The sequence below is a fragment of the Dermacentor silvarum genome, chromosome 6 (genome assembly GCF_013339745.2).
Source record: "Dermacentor silvarum isolate Dsil-2018 chromosome 6, BIME_Dsil_1.4, whole genome shotgun sequence".
Classification (NCBI taxonomy): Eukaryota; Metazoa; Arthropoda; class Arachnida; order Ixodida; family Ixodidae; genus Dermacentor; species Dermacentor silvarum.
In genome coordinates this window covers 142,758,725-142,783,925 of record NC_051159.1, presented here as the reverse complement: position 1 = coordinate 142,783,925, position 25,201 = coordinate 142,758,725, and the positions used below count along the sequence as shown (strand labels likewise).

At 45.3% G+C, this 25,201-nt stretch overlaps 1 protein-coding gene across 1 annotated transcript in view; it reads right to left on the bottom strand.

Moving 5' to 3' along the window:
• Positions 1-19,373, bottom strand: part of LOC119456117 (ATP-binding cassette sub-family G member 1-like) — a 77,592-nt gene extending 58,219 nt beyond the window's left edge. Inside the window, exons 1-3 of the mRNA XM_037717722.2 lie at positions 19,264-19,373; positions 15,564-15,604; positions 5,744-5,944 (exon numbers count right to left, since the gene is read on the bottom strand). Coding sequence (XP_037573650.2) covers positions 5,744-5,944; positions 15,564-15,604; positions 19,264-19,358 — 337 coding nt within the window. The 5' untranslated portion in view covers positions 19,359-19,373. The remainder of the gene's footprint in view (positions 1-5,743; positions 5,945-15,563; positions 15,605-19,263) is intronic.
• Between the last annotated feature and the right edge of the window lie 5,828 nt (positions 19,374-25,201).

Below are 25,201 nucleotides of genomic sequence, written 5' to 3'. Positions count from 1 at the left end.
ACAGAAGAGAAAGACATGAATGAAAAAAAAAAAAAAACGAAAAAAAATATGGTGGCTATAAGTATGCCGTCACGCTCGTTAATACAGGGATGTGCATCATTAATTCGCACAGTGATGATGTAATGAGATATATTAAAGAAATATAGGTACTTAAGGGCACGGGAATACACAGTCTCTCTCTTTACAATATTAGAGCACACACGGTCGTGGCTTAGCCACAAAAACAGCGAAAAGATGTGGCAAATTGTGGCGCAACATTTACGTTCTTTTTTTTTTTTTCTCTCGGGTGGCGATAATCTCGCAGTAAAAACTGTGAATTGAAATGAACGCCGATCGATGCGCGTGGCCTTGCAAACAAAAATTCAGCTACATTCGTAGATATCCATGCAGATCTCTTCAGCCCTGTCTGTGCGCCTACTCAAGGGCAGGAATTAACGCTTGCGTAAACGGCAGTGCGCGAGACTCTCCCTTCGCCACGTATTGGGTCTGAAAGGTCTTACTGTCGTTCAGGCGTGAGGCAGATGAGATCAGTGTTAAGGTTGCGCGGTATTTCGCGATCGTGCTCGCCAGAGTGACTCTATATGCTGCAAACGGCCGCATGAAAGCTTGCCGGGTGTTTGCAGCCAGATACAAGGCAAAACTTATTCGATGACATTGCGTATATGCTGACGTGCTGAAATGCCTCTTTCATCTTGTTCATCAAGTAGATGATACTTCTCTCTCTTTCTCTATCTTTTTCAACACAGTCCTGAGTTGTCCTCCCCGACCCACCACACCGAGTTAATGATGCGCGCTAGCGTCGATCACACCGCGGAAGCAGTTTCAACTATGACGGAAAGTTATGCATTCCCAGAATGCGACTTTCGTGTTCGCTTGCCGAGATGTCATGCGAAAAACTTTTTCCTTGTTCCTTGATGAGGCGCGGCGCTGATGTTCTTTTATTTTTCTCGATCGGCAACGCGCATCGTGAAGCACGCAACGCGCAGCTCCTGAATTAGTCTAAAGGGCGTGCGTCTGCACGTAAGCTGCTTTTGGGGAGCCGTAAAGCAAGCCAAGCATTGGCGGCTCTGTAGAGACAAGCAACAGCATTACATTTTAACCACGACGTCAGTTATTCGTCTGGTATAATGCACTTCTTAGCGCGTGCAAATTCCCCCCCTTTCCCTGTATAGATTACGTCCCAGTTGCAATTGCTGTAGGTCGTCAAGTGGCGCCCACTAGATCGCAGAAGACGGGCGCATTTGTCTACATATTGAACATGCAAAGCTGAGTACCTGTTATCTGTTCATTGAGTATTAAAACAGTATAGCAACAGAAAACAAGAAAAACGTTCATGTATACAGTTTTCGGCATTGTTGCTGGAAACGTTAACCGTGATCTTACGAACTACATGGAGCTGATGCCACGTTCTCAGTGACTTTGTACAACACAGAATTATCTTTTGTCTAATCAAACATTAGCTAAATCTGACAAACCATGCCTTTTAAGAACTGTCAACGAATGAACTCCATTAAATTTTTTTTTTCTGAGGCGTCCGTGAATTAGTTACATTGGCAGCCACTCTTCAAGCCTCCAAACTACTTAGGAGAGCACAACCATCATGAATTGACGCTGGGCATCAACAATTACCGGTGCGCTGTTGTTTCAACGAAAGACGCCTGGGAATTTTGTTTCTTGCACGGCTGCATGTTCTGCTGTAGAACACGAGGTCACGGGTTCAATTCCTGGTCACGGCGGCTGCGTTTCATGTGGGTCGGAATGTAATAACGTTCGTGTGCGTAGACTTAGGTGTACTTTGCGAGAAACCGGGCTGCTTAAAATGACTCATTGCGATATATTTTATTCGCAAAATGTCCAAGTGTAATTATTCGTGTAATGAAAACAAAGGCTCTGATTCTTATATTGTAGCTTCTTTTGCACGAGGTTATATAGCCTCCTGAGACCTGAACACAACTACGGGATATAATCGCTCTTCAAGATGGTTTTTATTGCCTAGTGGTATGTTATGAAATTGAAAAAAAATTTTTAAGTCTCAATACCACGGTTAGATGCCAAAAGTTGCGTCTCCGTGCACGTGAAAAAAAAAACAAAAAACTTTCTCTATCCAATAACTTTACGTCACTGCAAACCTCTCTTTCTGTGGATCATCTTCCCGACGCTCACATGCTTGTCGTTGCTGCAGACACAGATATTGCCCCGCAAACGTCGACCCTTGTACCCCTGTCCTGTACAGCCGCCCCAGACGGAACTGTTCTGTTTGCCCCATCAGAAGTACTTCTCCGCCGTCGCGGCCTACGACTGCCGTTTGCCGTACTTACCGTTGAATCGGGTGCTACAACCATGTTAGTTTCCAACTAGCTCCCACCCTCCGTTACTTTACTTCGTGGAGAATCTTTGGGGTCACATACAAGGTGTTCACCTCCTGCGCTCACTCGAGTTTGCAGAGGACCAACCCCATCTTCAACTGAATGCCATGACATCACCTGTTGCGAAACCTTCAGCTCCAGACAGTTTCCACCCTTCTATTGCCGCCGATCTATCGTCAACTCATCGCAGCGAACTCCTGGCCCTTCTTCGAGACTTCCGCTCTTCATTCGATTGCGCTCAACCATCTTTGGGTCGTACAACGAGCGTCACGCACCACATTTACACCGGTTGTCATGCGCCCTTACGCCAACGACCATACCGAGTTTCAGCGGCAGAATGGCGTATTATCAACGAAAAAGTCGATGATATGCTTAAGCGTGGTATCATTCAGCCGTCCCAGAGCCCCTGGTCTTCTCCTGTTGTACTTGTGCGCAAAAAGGATGGACCTATCAGATTCTGTGTTGACTATCGCCGCCACAATAAGATAGCTCGGAAGGATGTATACCCGTAGTTTCGATCAACGTTTCGTTTAACTGGAGTTCACAAAAACATAGGTTCCTTTTAACCGAGGTTTGTTAACATTGCGCCTATGGAAAGCTAACCAAGGGACAGCCAACCAACGGCATTTCTGTTTAAGCAAGTTTCGTTTATCCGGAGTCCACTGTGTATGTATACGCATATAAATAATTAGACAGCGAAGTAAAAACTATCTACAGGACGTCAATGAATCTTTTACGCTTTTGTAAAGAGGAAGCAAGGGCACCTTTTTCTCCCCGAGCAATTACAGTGTCTGCGTTGATATCTAACGCAGATATCTAACGCAGATGATATCTAACGCAGAACGCTTAGTGGCCTCGCAGTTAGGGCCTTGATACGCGGGACACTGTAAACGTTTTACAGGATGTATGTACTTTACTCGTACGCACTGTTTCCACAACATTGCACAGTATAAGCGCAGCGGGCGCGCCGGGAACTTACGGCAAATACAAAGTCATCGGCCCGAGGATCGGCATTACCATATGTCGGAGGCCGCGGGAAAGGACCAGTGGCAAATGCGAGAACGAATTCACGACGCAAGCGCTTAGCAGATCTACCTACCTACCGTCTTGTCTATATTCTGTCCACTAATAAGGATGCGCAAGAATGGGGAAGATAGGAAATTTATATCCGGTAATTTATATTGTGAGAAGTTTTATTTCGTGTAGCGCGGCAGTAAATCGACAGTGCATTGTTTGCAAACTGGAGATCCCTATGCATTACAGACGTAGTGATGCGCATTCTGTCGACTTACTTGCCAGGAAGAAAGTGCTCGTTAACTAGCATACTGTTATCCTCACGTATCACTTCGGAATATGCTGCTAACATCAGAATGACACGTTATCTTTTTTTTTTTTTCAACTACGTACGTGCTATATTATTCTTTTTTTAAGTCATTTGCATTATACCGCAGACAGATAACGGGAGGCTTCCAGATCTACACAATATGTTCATGTTGGACATTGCAAGAAATGTTTGGTTCCTGAATTTGAATAAAGTGAAATAGTAAATAGTTATGAAAAGCTGTATAATTTTGCGGCCCAAATGTCTCGAGAAAGACGCAAATGGTGAACAGTTACGGGTACTGAATTTCTCGGTTTGTATGACGTGCCATGCCCATACTACTTGCTCGGAAATGTTTGTATTCTAGTGATTTGTTCGCGCAATCTTTAAATCGCGTAGATTGAGTATCCCGCAAACGAGGTTTCTACAGTCTGCCATCGAGTACTATAAAAAAACGTTAAAACATACAAACAGCCCCGGTTTATTCTGAGCTCCACAGCGGCCACAGTTTGCTACTTCCCTTGACACTATTTTTCCGGCACATGCTATTGGTTGTCGTGAGTTCGGCGCCCCGACGAGAGGGCACATCCGTCTCGGCGGCGGAAATACACGTGTGTATATGTTTCTGCCTCCTTGCTACACTTATTTGCTGGCGCCGGCCACGATGCGGACATTTTCGTTGAAACAATGACCTTATCAACCACGTGTGCTCTTTCATTTTTTACAACTTGGCAATGAAAACGCCTAACCAAAGCGCGAATAGCCCTGTGCCGTAAATGTGAAACAACTTCGCGCCGACGTGACCTCTATACTCAGAGCAGGCCACTAACACATTGAGCCACGAGTGCACCGGTTGGGAACACGCGTTTTGAGGCTCACACGTCAGTTTTCTATTTGTTTTTAAACTGAACTATGTGCAATAATTAAATATGCATCACCACTATAGCACGCGTCTGAATCCACGAGGGACACGCATACATCTTTCTTTTTTGCAATTTCATTTCTGCTGTTATAAAAATGGTACAACGCAATGAACACGAAACAGACAAAAGTCATAGAGTTTCATACAATTACTAGAGAGAACTGTGGCGCCAGTGTTTACGGGAGGGAGCTGGAATCAGGGCAGTTCAGCCAGCATGATGGGTAGTAGAAATGGATTTGCCTAAACTTCTTCCTTCTGGCTTTAAATGGCTTCGTGACTTCGCAAAGTGATCACATATAAAAAAAGTACTGCGTTATAAATAATTAAAGTAAAGATTATTCAAATTGTCCGACGGCAGGATTCGAGCGCAGGACCTCTAGCGCAGAATTTCGACATTGAAACCATTCACCACGGATGCAAGGGCATGCAATAAGCAGCTTTTATGCGTACTTGCAGTCTTATTACCCTCTGCATTAAAAAAAAAAAGGGGGGGGGGGATAGAGTACTTCGAAATTTAGGCCAATTTAGGCTAACCCAGATAAAGCGTATAATAAACGAAGCCACAAGAACGTCTGAAGCCCCAAGCACGGAGATCAGACAACTCCATGTACAACCCATAATTCCCATGGTGGCTGAACGATTACAGCGCCTGAGTTCCCTCTAGTAATTGTAGGAAACGACAAAACTAGACAGCACGGGGCTCAGCGTGTTTACTTCTGTCCACATATCGTGTTCAATGTGCTGTACCTAGAGTCATGAGCCAACAACAAACTCATCTTGCCGTCCTCTTTTATCGCGTCTGATTTCAATGCGCAATGTGTTTGCGCACGCTGACACTTGCGTAAACTATAGTAACGAGTGGCGCTACTTCCTGTCCTTTCAATTTTTTTTTTCAAATATTTTCGTCGCTTTTTAGGCTGAAAAAAAAAAAGCGTAAACAAAGGGCAGGTGCAGTAGTTTTGTAGGTGGAGCTCGTATTGATTCCTTTAATTGTCGCCGACTCGGCAGCGACAAAACCAACAGAACTGCTGCTTTCTAGGTACTTAGAACTCGACCTTGGCGATGTTGGTATAAGTTGGCACAACGAGTACAGCTCGGGCTTAAGATCTAGGCACGCAGTTAAAGGGCACTCACCGACATAGGGGTTGCCGGCGTCACTCGACCTGGGCCTGTGTCCGCGTAGGGCTGTTGCTGACGGCGGTGACCCGATGTCGTTCCGCGTCGCGTGTCCGTTGAGGCCACTATCCGAGCGAAGGAGAGGGATGCCGTTTTCTTCCCGCGATCCCGGCATCGCTGGTCGCGAACGGCTGTACACGGCGTGGAGGTAGGTCTTCCCTGCGGGGAGGCAATGTCGGACGTCGCTAGAATCACTTCCGGAACGCGCGCGCGCACGCCACCGTCATAATCACCGGTCTTGGCAGGTAGCGAAAACAGCACGCTGCGCCCCTCACCGGTTGCAGAGTTCGACACGCGTTCTTCGCAAACGACAACGGCTGCAAGGCTTTCCACCTTATGTAGATTTCTTACGGACGAAGGCCGTGTTAAATACCGGAAGCCAAAGCGTAAGAAAAGAAAAACAAAGATGGGGGCACAAAGAAACAAAGGTTAAGGGCGGCTTGCAGAGTCTATTGTCTGGTCACTGACGCTTTGAACGTCGCGCCCAGCTGGTCCGATGTATTGCAGCAAACTGCGTCTTTCGTCTAGATGCAACAGTAGCAGCAGCCTTGGGGACGAACTTCACGCCGCGAAGCGTAGGAGCAGGTGTACTGTCGCGTAGCGCGGGGAGACGCGCGTCGCCGGGCACGTCAATCAGCGAGCGCGTGCTGTCAGCTGAGCCTTTCTGTCGCAAATGTTTGGATAGCGCCTCACTCCCCCCTGCCTTGCGAAACTCCGGAGAACTTCTTAGCGCTCGGCCAAGTCTGACGCAATGCGTTGCTGCCGCCACACCGGCTGTTGTGTTACTAGTACAGGGCAGCGGAAGCGCGGGCGCTGACGCGTCGCACACAGCGTCGCAGGCAGCAGCAGTCGGCTGAGTCAAACGCACGTTCCAGACTCCGAACTGTAAACCCGCCCTTCTCCATCTCGTTCTCCCTTCTCCTTACCTCCTCTCCGTTCGCAGGGCCGTCCGGGTACACGTGCACTCAGACGGGGCACCGCGCTGCGCCGTTGTTCCGTAGGTGCAAGCGTACCCGCGCCGCCACTGCGAAAAGCCGCGGCCGTTCGCTTCACTCTTTCTTTCTGTCTTTTTTTTTTTTTTTTTATTTCCGCAGTTCACGAGTCAGCGAGCAGTGCGTGCGGATGGCAATGAGCTACGCTCTCGCCGACAAGCGGAGGCGAGGCGTCAACGCACGCGAGCGCGCAACAGGCGATTCTCCCTCTCGCCATCGTTGCGTCTCGCCGCCTTGGCCCTCCTTTTGGCCTCTACGTTCCAGACTGCAAAAACTGCCAATGCGCTGCCCTTGGTGACGGCACATAAGCGAAACCAAAACAATTAAAAAAAATGGAGAGAGAGAGAGAGGGGGGGAAAGGAATGGGCAAGGGAGATGTAAATATGAGGCAGCGAGGAACTGGTCCTCCCGCCGCCGCTCGTACTTCTTTGTTCGCTGTGTCTGGCTGACCATTACGAACAGGAACAAGGAAAGTCCCCGGTGGGCAGCTGCGGGCAAACGCCAGTCGACTCTGTATGATCCGTAAAGTCCTCGGTTCATTGCCGAACGTGGTTTCCCACGTGACATACAGTGCTCTATAGACTTTACGGTCGGTCCGTAAGCTACGGAGTCGACCACTCGTTGCAGTGCGGCATCGTCTAAGGTCGACATTACGGCTAGTTAGTAATGATTCATTTTGAGTGAGAACAGCATGCAATACAAGACGCATAAAGCTCGATGGTACGGTATTTCAGAACCTTAGATTTCCTTGGCGCAGCAGGTGGGGTTCAACGAGAAAATTTGAAGTTTCATTTACGCGAATGCGTTGCCGAATACCAATTCTCAATCTTTTATTTCCATAGATCTGGTTTGGCACATTCCCTTCATTGTTTTTATTGCATTGAACCTGAAACTATCGGTCATTGTCAGTGTCGTAAGTTCAACGTGCACAGAAAATGACGTCTAGAAGGTCCCCTCCGCCAACTTGGATTAGTCATTACGCTTCCTGTCATACTGTCTCTGGGGGCGTCGGCTCTAGGACACTGCAATATTAACGTATGTGATGCCATATTTAATTTTGTAAGGGAGACAAGGAGACTGCCATGTTAATTTTATTGTTTTTTATTCCTCAACAAGAAACCAAAATATTAACTTCAAGTTTTAAAATAATATAGCATGAAAATTCATATTAACAATTAGTGGTCATTTAATATCTCATTCTTAAGTTAGGAAATCCTATTTAAGTATTCCCTTTTATACCGACAGCCGCCCGATTCATGGCTGATCCCTCGTAGTGGGTTGTGCCTTAAATATAGGCCACAAACCAAACCAAATGAAAGCCTGGCCGCCGCAGCTTCTTTTCGATCGAATAAATAAATAAATAAAAGACCATGTACCGTTCATCGGGTGCACGATAAAGAACCCCAGGTGGTCGAAAATAAAATCCGGAGTCCTCCACTACGGCGTGCCTCACAATTATATCGTGGCTTTTACACGTAAGAACCCATAGTTTAATTTTAATTAAAGAGGAGGCCATATCACTGTACTCGCAAATAAGGATGATCCGTCGTCATCAACGTATAATTTTTCATTCTCTTATTAAATTGCAAACATAGCAATAAAACGTCCAATGAGCTTTGATCTGAAGTCGTCCAGATAATGGTTGCCGCATAGATCTGAGAAAAACCTATTTAGTTTCGGCTAATCCGCTTGTGCAGGGCGTGAGAGTATTCTGTAACACTGTTGCGAAGTTGTCACCATCACGTATAAAGGTTACGAGCCTTGCCGTATGGATTCACCGCTTGTATGCTTACCTCATGAGTGGGCGTGAGATAGCTCAATGGTTAGGGGAATGTATGGCTCGTGGACAACCACTTGATTAAGCGATTCATTTTAACATACCAATGATGCACCTGAGCAACAAAAGACAGCTCCAGAATCTGTCGCTACCTTTGAAAAATAGCGGAGCCTTACTTTTACTGAGCTCGCTGCGCCCTAAACCGAATACTAAAAGGAATCCGTGACGTCGCGCTGACTACGGCGCTGGGGTTATGGCACGAAATTCAATAAATTGGACTTTGACCTCTACTTTCTCTTCGAATAATCAACGTATTCTCGCGAAATTAACGAAAATGAAGTTCCGAAGGAAAGATTTATCAGTCTAAACTGATTCGGCTGTTTCTCTTTAGTGTCCCATAAACATTTCTGTTGTAGAGTGAGGTAGGCTGTCAGGCCCAACGCACCACGTCGAGCGAGTTGGCGCCAAACGAACAGACATAAACATCGCGGCCGACATAAACAGTGCTCTGTGGACTGGAGAGCGAATGGCTTGGCGACAGTGGGCGCCGACGGCGGGGCTGCAACGAGAGTTGACGGCTGAGCTGACGGAACAGCCAGACCACTTGCCACGCACCGTACTCGTACATTCCTTCCGCTTGATGTAGAATCGTCCAATGGCCAGAGCGTGCCTGGACATGGAAAAGGCGTTCGCCATCCGACCGTTTGCAAGGCATATTTCTGCGCGGGTCATCACCAGTGGCGTAGCCAGAAATCTTGTTGGGGGGGGGGGCTCACGTTGCATCGCGGCCTCCTCCTTACAGAATTTGTCGAGGGATCAACTACATTAATAGTACCTGCATTGCCATTGCCAATGCCAATGTCTATTACTAATGATGCTGCCAACGAATTATTTAACGCTACACACTGTCCAGTAAATTATGTCTTTTTTCACAAAAGCATTTATTCGTATGTCCCAAACATTGTGGCAGAAATAACTGATATCAATGCTTCCGTGTTTTTTTTTTTGTCTATTTATTAAGTAAAGGAAATATCACACGAACTTTAGAACTATATCAGTTCGAAACCAGCAAATCAGTGCGTGCAGCTGATATGAAAAAACGTAAAGGCCATGAAAAGAACAAGTTGAGGACAAATATTTTGATGACTGTTTGTCATTCGAGAACCTTGTTTACATTTTTGTACATATGCAACGGCCAGGGAAAAACCTCAATGACGCTGTCCTTTGTTGCAATAGATTGCGCAGGAGCAGCTGTTACAGGTCGTGTATTGTAATTACACCGAGATTATAGTCGCAACAGTGAGTACATATAAAAAGCAGGAGTTCTGCAAAATATACATTAGAAATGCGAAGATAGGAATATACACATGCGAAGACGCAACTTGATAAAGGGCAAAGATGTGTCGCTGGAAACAAAGTTCACTGCTTGTATACACAAAACCTCGCAACAAGATATTTAAATATACGTATAAGTCTCCAATAAATCTACGTATTTAAGCAGACGTCACTGTATATAATGCGTCAAACAAGACAAATAAATATGTTGCGCAGTCAGAGATAATAAACTTTAGCATAGAAAGACAGACGATCCAGGCAAGAACAAAACTATGATCGCAGAAATCGTGATAGGTACTTAGGCCATGCGGCGGTGGTGACAGCACCATACGGGTAGAATAATAGAGGAATAACGCAGAAATCAGTATGAAAATGTGTAATATAACTGCCTGCATAGCGGCAACAAATATTCTGCACCCAAAATGAAAGAAGGGTATTGCTTCGGTTCAAAAAAGAAGTAAAAGCAGGTAGCTAAAAAGGAAGGCCAAACGAAAGCCACAGATGATGCGGCAAGTAGAACTACCCAATATCCGAGTTTGTTGGGAAACGCCGCGTGGGTCTGGCTTTCAATGAGCAAGGTTGGTCAAAATTGGTTATTGATGCCCTCGTAATTTTCGTATTCGCATGATAATTTTGATCACGATGCTAACTGTTCGAATAAACGGTGAAAATTTCTGCGGTTTTAAAAGCTAATGAACAGTCATACGTTCTCATAATTACGAGTTTATGGACCTGAAGGAACAGAACTCATTGCTTGCATTGATTTTTGCTCCTTCGCTATGTAAAGGACAACTTCACTCGGCGGGGAAGTTTAGCGAAGCGCTCAATAACTTCTGACACGTTGATGCCGACGTCTCTGTGGGCGTATAGAAGCGCCAGCGTAGCCATGCGTTCCTCAGACTCTGTAGAGTGCAAGAAGTTTTTTAGTAATCTCATGTTAAACATTATTCTCTCTGCGCTGACAGTGGTCACTGGAAGGGGGATTAGAATCTGCAGTAGTTTGTACACATTTCCATAGAACCTGCAGCCGCAATGAGGGAGGGCTTTTATTCCGGTGCTAAAACATAAAACCACTCCTTCGATGTCGTTGGCATCCTTGTTTAGGTACCTTGCACAAACAGTAAGCTGTTCGATTCCTGCAATTAATATCCCTCGTTTCGTCAGCAAGTATGGAGAAGCAGCCTGCAGCGTTTACTTTTGCATTTAGGCTTTCCTTGATAATTTCACCACAAATTTCTATAATTTGATTTTGTACATCTGGGCTTAAATACGAGGAATTACTGGGTCAACTTTCCAAATAGTTCTTCAGATATGTATCTTCACAATCAGTTCACATGCGTGAGAGCGCTCTGAAAATACCCGTAGTTTCAGCGGGGGCTTTGCTTAAATCCATAGGACCACTGTTCCTATGGCCACGGAGAGCCAGACCTTGTCGCCTGCAGAAAAGAACTGCCGTTAACTTTCTACTGTTTTCTCTTATCTTACTTTGACTGCCCTGGTCCAGCTGATCGATTACATTGGGCGCGCTTCCTGAAAATGTTTGGAGAAAATTATCAGCTACCAGCTGACAGTCACGGTGATATTTAGTATTGTCATGTGTGTGGAAGATTGCGAGCGCGTGCTTCCATTTCTGGAACGGCTTGGACACGAGGGTTCCAGTGCGCGCAGGTTGGCCAAATTTTACAAGAACATTAAACCCATAAAGTTCCAGAATTAAATATATAAAGCACGCCATTGGAAATGTCAGTGCACGTGCCTTTCTCGTCAAAGGTTTATGAGAACTTTATACCCATAAAGTTTCAGAATTGAAATCCATGCGCTCCGTAGATTCCACGGCCGCTGCGAAATGCCGCAACGTGCCCGCTCGCCATCGAAAAGCCCTTAAAGTTTGTGCTCGGATGGGGCTCCTTGGGTTATGTGACTCCAGGTGCAAGGGTGTTGCCTCGAAATCCAGCCAGAGTTCACAATGTTCGTGCCGAAATGTCTGTTTGAGCGTGAAAACGACATTGGAGACAAAATCCAGAATGATTCCCGGCGCCGCGGTGGTTGTTTTGGTCGGTGGTGCATGCCAGCACGAAAAAATTTCGGAGGGGGGGGGGGGGGCTGAAGCCCCATTAGACCCCCCCTCCCCCTGGCTACGCCCCTGGTCATCATCTCCAAACGACGGCGTTTCCGTTAACACGATGCAGAAGAAGCGGATTCCTAGAAATGGTGGTGTTCGACTGTTTATACCAACAAGGGGTCCCAAGTGCGAAACCGAAGACCCTGTGTACGGCCACTTCTTATGAGAACGAACAACAGTACCGAGCAGGCGGTTGCTGTTCTCACGCTGATCCAGAAAGTCTGCGGGGGCGAAAGAAGGCGGCAGCAACCGGTGACCTGCAAGAACCAATGACTGTTGCGGTCGTGATGCGGGAGAGATTGTTCCTGAGACTTAGGCCAATGAACAACTCCGGGAAAGACTGCTGCTGAATTCAGGACCAATAGACAATTTCTGGGAAAGGAGAACTGACCGTTGATTGGACATTACTGTGCACTGTAGTGTGAAATGATATTTAAAGAGAGGATCCAGCTTTTGAGGGAAGAACGGGATAGAGAATAAAGATCTGCTCAATTTCCATTTATTGTCTGGAGAAGTCTTCTATATTGAGCCGAGAATAACAGAACAGAAGCAGCGTTGCGAATAGGAGTCTCGGAGCGCAAATTTAATTACGCATAAGACCACCTAAAACCAATCGCATCACGCTTTATCAACCGTAACTTCGACCATATTAAAATTGATGCAATTCGCTTACGCGTATACGCTCTAGCGCAAAACAAATCGCAGTTTCGCCCGACAGGCAAAGCATCGACTGCGACAGCGAATTAGTGTACAGCTATACGAAGTAAGGACAGTAAATTTATCGGCCGTATAAACTTGTAAACATAGGCATACTAACTCAATGAACAAGCATGGTACGTGTCACGCGCGCACAAGCAAACATGTACGCATCTCACTCGATGACCGCGGAAACGCGCTGTCGAGACGCTGGAGTGAGGAAGCGCGCCCGCGAGCGAAATGACCTTCGTGCTGCGTCTCGCATCAACGCGAACTAAGCTGTGAATTGAGCCCACAAGCCCACCTTCCTACCCTCGCCTCGGAGCGTTGCGCCTGACGGAGGACGGAGCGCTTCCTTCCCGCTTCCCTCCCTTGCGTGCGCGAGATTGAGCCGTGATCGCGGGCTCACCCTCGCACACTTTCACTCGCACGTACAGCATGCGGCGCGCGGCGAGGATTTTATCGCCTTTGGACTTTACACGGAACCTCACGGCGACGCCGACGGCAGAAATGCGCCTGGAGTGTCCATAAAATTGCTATCGCAATGAAATTGCTTTTCAGTGAAACTGTTAGTGCGACTAGAAGCGTTCACAAACGTTATATGCCTGTTTTCCCGGTGCAATGAAAAAAAAAACTACATCGTTCACGGATCTTATATTTAAAGAAAGTGAGAGACATGCTAGGGGTGATGTGCAGGTAAATTTTTAAGTGTGTGGGTTGATTAGGAGCGACATGACTATTGCTAAACACAATTTTTCTGCCTGTTTATAGGCGTTTATGAGACGCTTACAAAGTTTTCTCGCGGCCTTGGGTGAACCAAAGGCTACAGCAATTCTATATCTGGAAACAAGCAGGTGCCTCGGTGAGTTGAACTAAACACCTGGTTTATATTTCACGATAATAAGGGGCAGGTTATGCGTTATGCGTCGGCCAAGTTCCAACTGTGTCGATCAGTTACGGCTTCTGTGGTAAATTACGCATGCAAACACTCCGGATCGCTGTGTGTTGTAAGAAATAGCGTAGAATTTGGCTAATTGTGCTGAAAAAAGAAAAGACTATAAGATCTCTTGATATAAAATTTGCTGAAACTAGGAGGAACATTATGGCTGATATGCGTGCGAATTGAAATGTGTGGGTGAAGTACGGCTTTTTCTAAAAAAATAGAAAGTGCTCAAAAGCGTTATATGCAGGTAGCGCGTTTTAAAGCGTGAGGCTTAATTACAGGAAACTGAAACTCTTAATGCAACTACTCGAAAGAAATAGCGTCGCTAGAAATTTGGCTGTGATTCTACATGGTCACACAAGACTGCTGTTTATTTTGTTCTTCTGTTCGGACATAAATTGAGGCAACACTATAAATTGAAATATTATTTTATGTATTGTAATGTTCTGAGAGTTACCTGTAATGTTCTGCGAAGTGTATACTGTGCACCTATACTGAAGATGCTATGACTCGAACTGGTGATGATGATATCCCAGCAACCCTCCTCTATAATTAAGAATGCTGGCGCGGTCGCATTCCCAGCTACAAGCTTAGGCCTGGTCATTAGAAATAAATTTAGAAATATGATGTCAATTAGAAATATGCTGTCACAGGTCGCGTGCCCTTGACGTGTGGTAGCATAACTAATGAAAGTGCCACAGACTCTTTTCTTCGCTCACTGACATTAAACTGAATAAACAATCGACCGTTCACCTTGCCAGCGTGGCTGTCACACCAGCCATGTTGTAGTGTGTGGAAATGACCACAGAGGGAGGGGTATTTTCCATTCATGTTCAGCATTGCGTCTATAAAACCAGTGCTGAACATGAATGGAGAAGACCGAATAGACGCCGGGCACGGCGAGACACTTGCTGAGGAGTGTCATATCCACGGCTATCCTATATATATATATATATATATATATATATATATATATATATATATATATATATACATACATACATACATACATACATACATAAAACAAAGAAACGCAAGAAACGCACTGTGTGCATTGGAAGGAAGCATTAAGATGTATTCTATCTGATAAAGTAATACATGGTACAGAGGGCACGGAGATAATTAGCATCGCTCCCAAATTGATTAGGTGTTTGGGTGATTACTGTGTTCGAGGTCCCAAACAAAACAGGGGCTCTGAGGAGCACCGTAATGGGGGGCTCCGCATCAAGTTAATTGACGCGAATTGAAAAGCTCGACCCACGAATGTTTTTTTTTTTTTTTTTTTGCATTAAGACCCTACCGGAATGCAGTTACCGCGTCCGGGAATCGAACTCACGTCTTCGTGCTCAACAACAGAACCTCCCAACCACTGAGGCAACGCGGGGCGTCAACAATTTGTTTCTGAAACCCACATTACATCTTTCATATACCCATACACGTTTCCGAACCAATGAAAACGAAATCAATAAACAGCCCACCAAAACCAAAACTTGAAGCAGACACGTTACAGTGGAGTTCTCGAGAAATTGGGACGGGATACATTTTTTTATGCAGCTAGAAAACGTGGATGTATTTAGAGTAGCAATATAAAGGCCATATCGAGGTACAAAAGCATGAACGATTCGACTAGAGCGCCAAGTTTAGTCACCCTGTTTCGTCGGTCACAATGCAAATGAATGAATGAATGAATGAATGAATGAATGAATGAACCAACCAAAGAATCAATCAAAAAGAACGAACAAATGAACATGTGTTGAAGGGTGATCGCACGCAAAGTGTCTATATAGCGTTACTTAGCTCCATATGCATTTACTGCACCTCTTGCGGTACACAGACTGCGCTATTTGCTTTCCTTCCCCTCTTCTCGAGAATGGGGAAAAGGGAGGTGGAGGAATGATACATTGTGTACGGACCTGTTAGCTGCAAGGCCGGCACCCCGGTCGAACGGTGGCACCTGCAGAAATCACAGTAATTTAATCTCTATTCTGTATGTTCGTTCAATGAAACAAATTGCGAATGCTCACAACTCACTTAAAAAATAAAAATAAAAAAAAAGAATTCGGCAGAAACCATTTCAGCATGACTGTCGACGTTGACGCGTTTAGCATTCAAGCAGTGTAGTGAGACACCTTCATTTCCACCGCTGAAACACGTCATGTATGAGGCGTGTACACCCGCCGGGCATGTCTTTCGCGCTTCCTTTTTTTTTACACGCTGCGTATCTAGCAGCGCGGTGGCGTAATATACATGCGAATATATATGATGCCGGTTTGATACCTTTCAGCCACGGGTAAATCTTGAAGAATGTTTTTGTCATTGAGCAGGCGGCACCTGCCTAGTGACACACACCAAATGTGACCCATATTGTCGTCAAAGATGTTCATTGAAGAGCGACACTTATACCAGTGGCACACACCCAGTGTCCCATGTTGGCGTAAAAAAGATTAGATTCAGACAAACATAGTGAACTGTTCTCAAAGAATGATAATCGCGTTAAAACAATTCTGACGCTTGGTTTCGAATGGTTTGTTGAGCCGAATAGTCCGTTGCTCTACCCATTAATGACACAAGTTGGCAGAAAGACGGTTAGCCGCGGACAGACATACATGCGGCAAACTGGGTGACTTCCCAAATAATCTTAATCGCATTTTAGAAAATGGTTTCGTAAAGGTCTCGCAATGCGAGAAAAAGCGTTTTTACGGACAGAACATGGTCTGTGGTACTAATAACAGTTCTTCGCCGTGCTATATGTACTGGTTAAAGATTGTATATGGGGAGTGATAGAGTGGTGGGCAGAGTTGCAGCACATATCGCCACTAACTACCACGAACCGCATTGTGCCAGTGATTCGCGGTATGTACCGCCTCTTCTATAGGTACAAAAATTGCCTTATCATCATCAGAAGGGGGGATCGGGAAGTACAGATGTACTGAGCAAAAACAACTTACGCTTCGAATGTAAGGACCTAAACTCCACTTCCGGAAAATTGCTTTACTCGATCAGGTGAGACAGTCGAATAGCGCCTACTTGGGCGACGATTTGTGCAATTCTCTGGTGCAGAAACCAAGGATGAGTATTCCGCACCAAAAAAAGAAAAATGCCGAACAGGTTCCTTCTCCTCCTTTCCCCGCCCTCCCTCTGTCTCATTCACATCTTGTTCTCGCTTGCGTGACACACGGATCGGGTAACTCGATCAAGCATTCAGACCGAAAATATCTTTAGATAGGGCACAAGCGCTGTTTTTATGCGCCTTTGCACGGTTATCTTTGCTGCTTACGCGAGACGAGAGCGAAAGAAGGTCTATGAAAGCTTACGTAACAGCAAGTACGCTTCACCGCTAGGACGGCATAAAACAGGTTGTTGGCCTTGAAGTCTTTCTTGTGCCACTGTTATTTAAGCAACGTCAGCTTAAAACAACAAACACACACACACACACACACACACACACACACACACACACACACACACACACACACACACACACACACAACACACACACACACACACACACACACACACACACACACACACACACACACACACACACACACACACGCACACACACACCACACACACACACACACACACACACACACATATATATATATATATATATATATATATATATATATATATAGAGAGAGAGAGAGAGAGAAATGAGAAGCACAACTTCGCGGTGGTAATCTGAGGTTTATTTACCCAACAGTTTCGGTCAGTGGACCGGTCGGTGCATAATATATGATAATAATTTCGAGGTCGGTTCACCGACCGGAACTGTTGGGTAAATAAGCCTAAGATAACCGTGAAGTTGTGGTTCTCATTTTTCTAAATACGCTTGGCCCATTGAAAAATCCAGTTATCTCTAATCTATCTATCTATCTATCTATCTATCTATCTATCTATCTATCTATCTATCTATCTATCTATCTATCTATCTATCTATCTATCTATCTATCTATCTATCTATCTATCTATCTATATATATATATATATATATATATATATATATATATATCCGGGAGATCACGGCGACCAGTGGGCCCAATGGCACATACCCGGTACTACATGCCAGCCCGAATTTTTACGATGCACTATCTCCGGGATCAGCCCATGAAAGAGGCTAGAAACATACCCGACCGATACTAGGAAGTGGTGGTAACTCACTAAGAAAGTCCCTGTCTTAGAAAATAATGATGGTGGCGTAATGTTTAGAGCATCGGGCTACGTCCTCGGCGTCACAGGTTCAATCCCACCATCAGACACGAGTTTTCTTTTGATAAAACTAGGCGACACAGGAACCTACGTACCACAAAGTGCCTGGAATGATTCAAAGAATGATTCAAAGCCAGAATTAGAGCTGCAGATGAAATATTAAGATGGATATTATCTCTGCCCTCAACATCTAAACACTACTGCAGTGATGTAATATGTCGTCACGTTGAAAGGGGCGTAGCTTTTTTTAAGAGAAAACGTAATTACCATGAGAAGGCTCTGAAGACTCAGAATCATATAAATGTAGTGGAAATATATATAGGGCGTCGCAGCTAACGTTGGAAAAACTTTTCAATGAAGGAAAAGGTGTAAAAAACGCGGTGCAAGATACGATCTTAAGACCTACGGTGTTCGATCGTCACACCTCCGACGACCGAACACAGTAGGTTTTATAGTTGTATTTTCCACCATCTCTTCTTTATGTATTTTTATTTCGTTCAACAGCTTGGCTAACGTTAGTTGGGGTACATGGTGCAAGGAATTCTTAGAAGGCAGTCCAAGTAGCTAGCCTGAGGTCCAATACTATGTAGACTACAAATCAGCTACAGGAATGTAAATGAGTAAAACAAACAAATAGAAGCTTAACCAAGTTTCACACGGTGTCATTGACTAGTAAAATAATAAACATGCTCTGCAATACGAATAAATTCAATAACAAAACGTCTGAATCCTACGCTTAGTGCAATAAAAATATCTGAATTATGAATAGGTTAAAGTTCGCAATGCAATTGTGTTCCGAAATATAGATGTGCATACATGAGTGTTTAAAATTGCTAGCATGCTTTGTTTCAAGAACTATGCCCTGCTTCTGGGGATGGGTTCTGCCGTCCGCTACGACAGACTTGTTTCTGAGCGCGCACGTTCTTTCAGCATCTCTTGAACATCATCATAATCATCATCATCATCCTATATTTATGTCGACTTTTTTCGTCTCGAGGTGCCCCGAAAGTACCGGACGCGTTCTCGCTCACAATTACGGCCGCGTCGGTGAATACTCGAGGAATAACAGCACAAAGCAAAAAGTATGGCCCATTATAACCGAAAGGTGCAGTAGTCAATTTTCTTGCAATCAGCGCGCATTGTTTCAACACGTTGCAGTTTTTGAAAAAAAGTTTCGAAACCACCGTGTTCGTGACCGAACCTGTCATATCAGCCCGCAACCTAAGCCTCCCGTAGAAATTTCGCTGCTCAGAGGAACAATACATTGAAGGAAAGAGCTCCTTGCTTTGAGCTTCGCAGTGCCACGCATGCTATACATGAGCCCTGTCACAGGAACCGACAATGGATCTCGTCACCGGTGGACTGGCTTATAAACTTAACACAATAGAGATTGTACCTTACCATGTGGCTTCGCGCAGTGCGCACATTCTGGATGAGTGGACGCTTACTTCCGACAGTCGCGTTCTCGGCTGACGCGGTCCCCACTCGCGGGCCATCGTGATGCGGCAGGAGGCGGCACGCGACTTTCATGCGCCTCACGAACGGCACATTGCAACAGGAGCAACGCGGCGCATTCTCAAGTGAGGTCCAAGGTTGACAAGGCGCGCACGCGGCCGGGTGCATCATGTACGGGTTTGTGCGGGACAAGCGGGTGGCCACCGGATACGGTCTGACGCGGTCAGGGTGTTGCGTCGGCAGCGCCAGGCATCAGCCGTGTTTGTGTCGCTCCACAAAGGACGTAAAATTTTTTGACAAAAAAAAATAAAGAGAGAGATAGATAACGGGGCAGAGAAAGCTAATGGCCTTAACTGAAAAGTCACAACCATATATATATATGAAGCCAAGGAAAGCACATATAGGGAAAATTATTTGTTGTTTCAAATGAACGTATAAATGACATGTTAAAGGGAAATGAAGGCAAGGTGGCGCCGGTGGGAACCGAACCCGTATCCTCCGCATTAGTTCGGCTCCAACAGCCGACAAGTTGTTCTTTCGTCTGCTTTCATTCCCCCTTACTTTGTCAGTTATACAGTTAAATGAAAACCACAAATAATTTCCCCTATATTTTCTTTGCCTTCATTATCTGCTGGCTTCATGCGGCTGTGACTAACGAAAATTGGGCCCCTTGGTTCCCCCCCCCCCCCTCCCCCCTCTTTGCTCATTTAGTGAGCAGTGGTCAGGCATAATATATCTACGTGTACCATTCTGCAAAAGAAAGCGATAAAGAGGGGAAAAGACAACGGCATCTAGAAGATGGTGGTCCAATTGCGATTGGACCTTTCACAAAACTCTAGCTTGTATTCGACATCATTTTGGGACTTCAATTTTTGTTGCTATTAGGTAAACCATAGCATTTCTTCCCTAATATCGATAACTTTACAATTTGTATAGTTAGATATCATTTGTACTATTTCCCCTTATTTTAAGTTTTCTTTTTAGCTTTTATTTCTAGCCACTCTCTCGTAGTTGTTAAGTACCGTTATTTGAGGAAGAATCAAGCAAGCAAACAAGTAAAAAGAGTTAAAAATACAAGACGAATAAAGAAAGTACCATCCGAAATGCATATCGTGAACTTTGCTGATGCGCGGAATTCATTTTTGATTCGTTATATATTGATTCATATTCATTCGTTTCATTCATTCAAGTTCATTCATATTCCATATTCACATTCATTCATTCATATTCATTCGTTTGATATATTCATTCATGATAACACAGTGCAGCGCGACAGGACGAGGACAGGGAATAATTTCGACACACACAGCGCTATGTGTGTATGTCAAAATTCTTCTCGGTCTCGTCTTGTAGCGTTGCACTGTGTTATCATGAATCCCAATCAACTAGCCCGCCAACATGCTTTAGCCAATGTACAGCCTCCCGCATTTTTAGCTATATCGCGCGAGCGTCCATCACGCGCCATTTTAGCGGCCATAATCAGCGAGACCGGCAGAAGTGCTCTCAAGTGCACTAAGTACTTTCCTGTGCAAAAGTCGTCTAACGCGGTGTTTCCTTCGGGACGACGTACGACCATATTATAGTGTTCTCGCGCCATATAGCTATAAATGCGGGAGGCTGTACGCTGATATCAGGCTGGTGTAAACTGTTAAAGTACGAGAAGTTTAGCGGCTATATTTAGTGCAGTAACTACCTTTCCTCTCGCCCACGTTCGGCTGACGCCCGCCAGAGCAGTTATGCAACCGCGAACTGCAACACATGAAGGCCGTTCTCGTCTGTTTGGTGCAACTAAAGGACACCCGGGTGTTAAGCGCATGGCCTTTAGCCCTGACAAGGAGAAGTCGGTTGCAGCTTCGTTCACGCCTGGGTGGGCTGTTTTGAAACACCAGGAAACAATTGACTCAAGGCTCGTCCGTTCACTAAAAGGAGCACAGCCAGCAGCTTGTCTCCAGCGCATTAGCATCTTTTCCTTCTTCTTGCCAGGGAGTAACGCGTTTTCTGACATTCACGCAGTCCTCCACGCAGCACTGGTACACTGGTATGGTCTGTTCGAGCCGTCTAGCGAGGAAAATACAACAGATATGTGACCATGTCTCTCGATTTGTAGGCGTGCACGCTAGACACATCCCATAATTCTTTACCAAGGATAAAATCACGGCGTACAGCTTGCAACCGGCGAGCGAAATCCGCGCGAAGCCAAACGAAAGGTCCGAAGATGCTTTCTCTGAAAGTGGTCCTAACATAGAAATTTATGGGTTTCCTTGCTTTTGCTTTGACCGTTGCGAAGTATCTGAGTATCTAAGACGCTGAACTTCACAGCGCAGAAACGTCGCGAGAATTTCGTTTTGAGGTTACTTGCAGAGGCTGGTCTCGGTTTCAGTTGCGTGACAACAAAGGCTGACGTCACGTCAAGGAGTAGTAGTCGACGATTTTGGCCGACGTACCGCGATTAAGACAAATATTATTAGATGGCAGTGCGAAGCTTTAATCGTTCATCCGCAGAGAGCAATGGGCCGTGCTAAAATGTTTACTACGAATGGCGTGGGTTATTCCGAGGAAGCATAGTGCAACCACTTACATCGTTCTTTGAGACTCACTTGCGTTGCTCAGATGTTTAGATAAAAATGAGAAGGTAGGAATAGTAGTCAGAAGAGTGTTCAGGGAAGAGGAATGAGAATGCAGGGATAAGAGAAAGATAATGCTTCGTAACGTGTGAACGCACAAGAACAGCGTGACGAAGTCAAGGACGTTCGAGCAAGTCGGTAATTCTTGGGAACCACAAAAACGGCTTGTATATCCTTGCGGGTTGACAACTGGTGGCGCATAGTGTTCGTATTTATGATAAATATGTGTCTGTGTAAATATACACCGCTGGCGTGTCTGTGCCCATGCGTACAAGACTCGGATTTCTCGACTTAGTGACATAACTTAGCGCTGGGGCACAACCACAGAGAAAGGCACATAGACACACGTAACTGGCGAAAGTGATATGTATAGCACCTGTGACGTGCAGCACATATGACATGTATAACGCCTGTGAGGTATAATGCTTGTGACGTGTGTTTATGGGTCTTTCTTTGTGCTTGTGCCTCAGCGCTACATTATGCCACTAAGCAAGCATCAACTAGCCCAACAACGTGTTTTCCTGCAATATTTTTCTCGACGTTTGTTCTCTCTTGCGCGGCAATCACATGGCACACGTTTCCGACGCATAATATATCGCCCTGGTGTCGGCCGGCGTAGCTGGGTTGACTTCACCTCTCGAGATAAGTCCAGTAATAACGTATAGGATATTTTTGGTCGTAATGACATGCAGCGTGGCCAGCGTGCATATGGAAGTGGACACTCCAATAACACATTACAAGTGGGCTGCTTGTTGGGCCGGTTTATATATATTGCCAAAGAGGAGGCAGTAGGCGTCTTTTTTTTAGACCAATAACGGAACGCCTTGTCGCAGTCTCTCTACAATATGTACCGAGTACCTGCCATGTTTTACCTTCCAAGCATAAAATCGCTTGTTCCTCGCTCCACGAACGATTGTCCTGGAGGCTTAGCAACAGGCTCCGCGTGTTGTTACAAGTGGACGATGCCTACACGTATAGCCAGACTTCCATTATGAAGAGATACTAGACGTGATAACGTCGGCGTGCTATGCATTTCGGCCTATACAACTTAGTCAAACTGCCAGATAGCGTTATTTGAAATTATATATATATATAACGCCCCCATTGTCAGCGCAATAGTGATATCTGTATCTCTGTATAAAGGCCCCGGCTCCCTACAAACCCCTCCATTTATGCAAATTTCTGCGAACGGCAGTTTCTGAACGTATTCAGAGAATAAAAGAAATATTTCGCTGATATAGGTATTAGAGTTACAAGGACAAGCGCAGTAATGATAACGAATGAAAGCTGATAACTGGAGCACGTACATATCTGCACATTCCGTCCAGGGAGAACCTTCCACCGGCCTATGATGATAGTATGCCAGGAATACCCACACTGTTGCGAGCCTTATATCTAAGCTATTTTTCAGTAAAAGCCGTCTTAGGGTACTTTCGCACGGTGCTGCTTTGGTAAATACGCTAGCTTGCACAAGAGGTACAAGAAAAGCTAAAGGAACATACTGCTCAGCTTAAATAGCCATGTTCGAGTATCAGATGTCGTAGAAATTTGCAGCCGTGGTGGGCTATATATGCGGTGCAGACAGTATATTGCGTGGCATTAAGGCAGGCAATACTCGCTGATGGTTTATTTTCTCCGTACGTTACCAGATATTTATTTGCCAACTATACGCCGCAATTTATTTCCTTTGGGTTAAAATTTTACTGCGCAGGCGATGGCGACGTTAAAGTGTTCAAGCCGGTTCATCACTGCTGAACTGCTGTTTGCGTTTACTCCACTTGACTCACATTAAAACGACGCCAAAACTTGACCCTGTCAGTGAAAACGTCACCGTTTCATGCGTGACATGCGTGACATCTTAGCCATTTTCATGCGTGACATCTTAGAAACAATGAGCAGTTATGATTGGTATTCCGTATTTTAACAGGATGAACCGTCAGGGCGACAACTTGCACTGCTAAAATAGATTTGTTGTGCTTCGTGATGTTGCTACTGCGGCCTTAATGCAATAATGTGCTCTAAATTACAATGACTATTCGAGAGTGTATTGCGCGAAACCTAAAATAATTTACCAAATACTTAGAGGTATTGCGGTATAACCACTGTGAATCGTCAATGCATTTTTATGGCGTTAGCCCTACATCGCTGCCGGGCTCAACTTGAGGTGGCGAATGATTTTTGTGCGCGAATTACTGGCGTGTGAGTCACCCCCAACGACGAAGATTTGAGTGTCTTCCCTGTCTCGCTTCCCAAAATAGAAATTCACTTTACTGTGGAAGAACTGGACACCTCTTTAGCTACTTCTTAACATCCATCTTCAACATGACCCGACGGCATCACCTATTCTACCCTGGCCCATCTTGCACATGAGGCCAGGAAGGTGCTGTTCAATTACTACGACCGCTTATGGCATGACGACATTGTTTCCCAGCTATGGAAGATAAGTCGGCTGTACTGCTATACTTAAACCAGGAAACTCGCTCTTTCACTGGGCATCACTTTGCCCTATTGCCCTGGCAAGTTGCACAGAGAAGGTAATTGAAAGAATAATCGTTACACGCTTGGAATGGCATCTTGAATGTGTACCCTGACATCATGGCGGGCTTTTGGCGAGGCAGGTCATCAACAGGCAATGTTATTGACCTCTCCACGTTTATCCAGCAACAAAAATGCCTGAAGTGCATATCAGTGGTGCTATTTCTTGATGTGAAAGGGGCGTACATTAATGTCCCACACGAATCGATCCTCGAGTCGTTGTAGGCTGTCGGAATCGGTGATCGAATGTTTCAATAAATCCACGATTATATTGCGAGAAGGTCCTTCTTTGTGCTGACCGAAGATGGGCACACTGCCAACTATTATGCATACGGTGCTGTCCCATAGGACGGGGAATTGAGCCCTACTCTGTTTAACCTAACTATAGTCAGCTTTTCTGAACTTCTACCCAAGACAGTTCACCTATCACTATACGCTGTCAACGTTTCTATATTACCTTCTGCGGGGACCCGTCTTCAAGTGCGCGCAAGGATCCAGCGTGCAGCTACCTTAACTTGTTCGTATCTCCGTGAACAAGATCTTAGTGTCTCCACCGAAAAATGCGTGTTAATTGTCTTTACGCCCAAACCCACGTCACCGTACCCTGTTTCTATCAACGGCAATGCTATTACATACCAGAAGTCTCATCGCCTCTTAGGTGTTATTATTGACACCGACTTTTTCTCTAGCCCCCACTGCATCTGCTTGAAGCGGAAAATAATTTG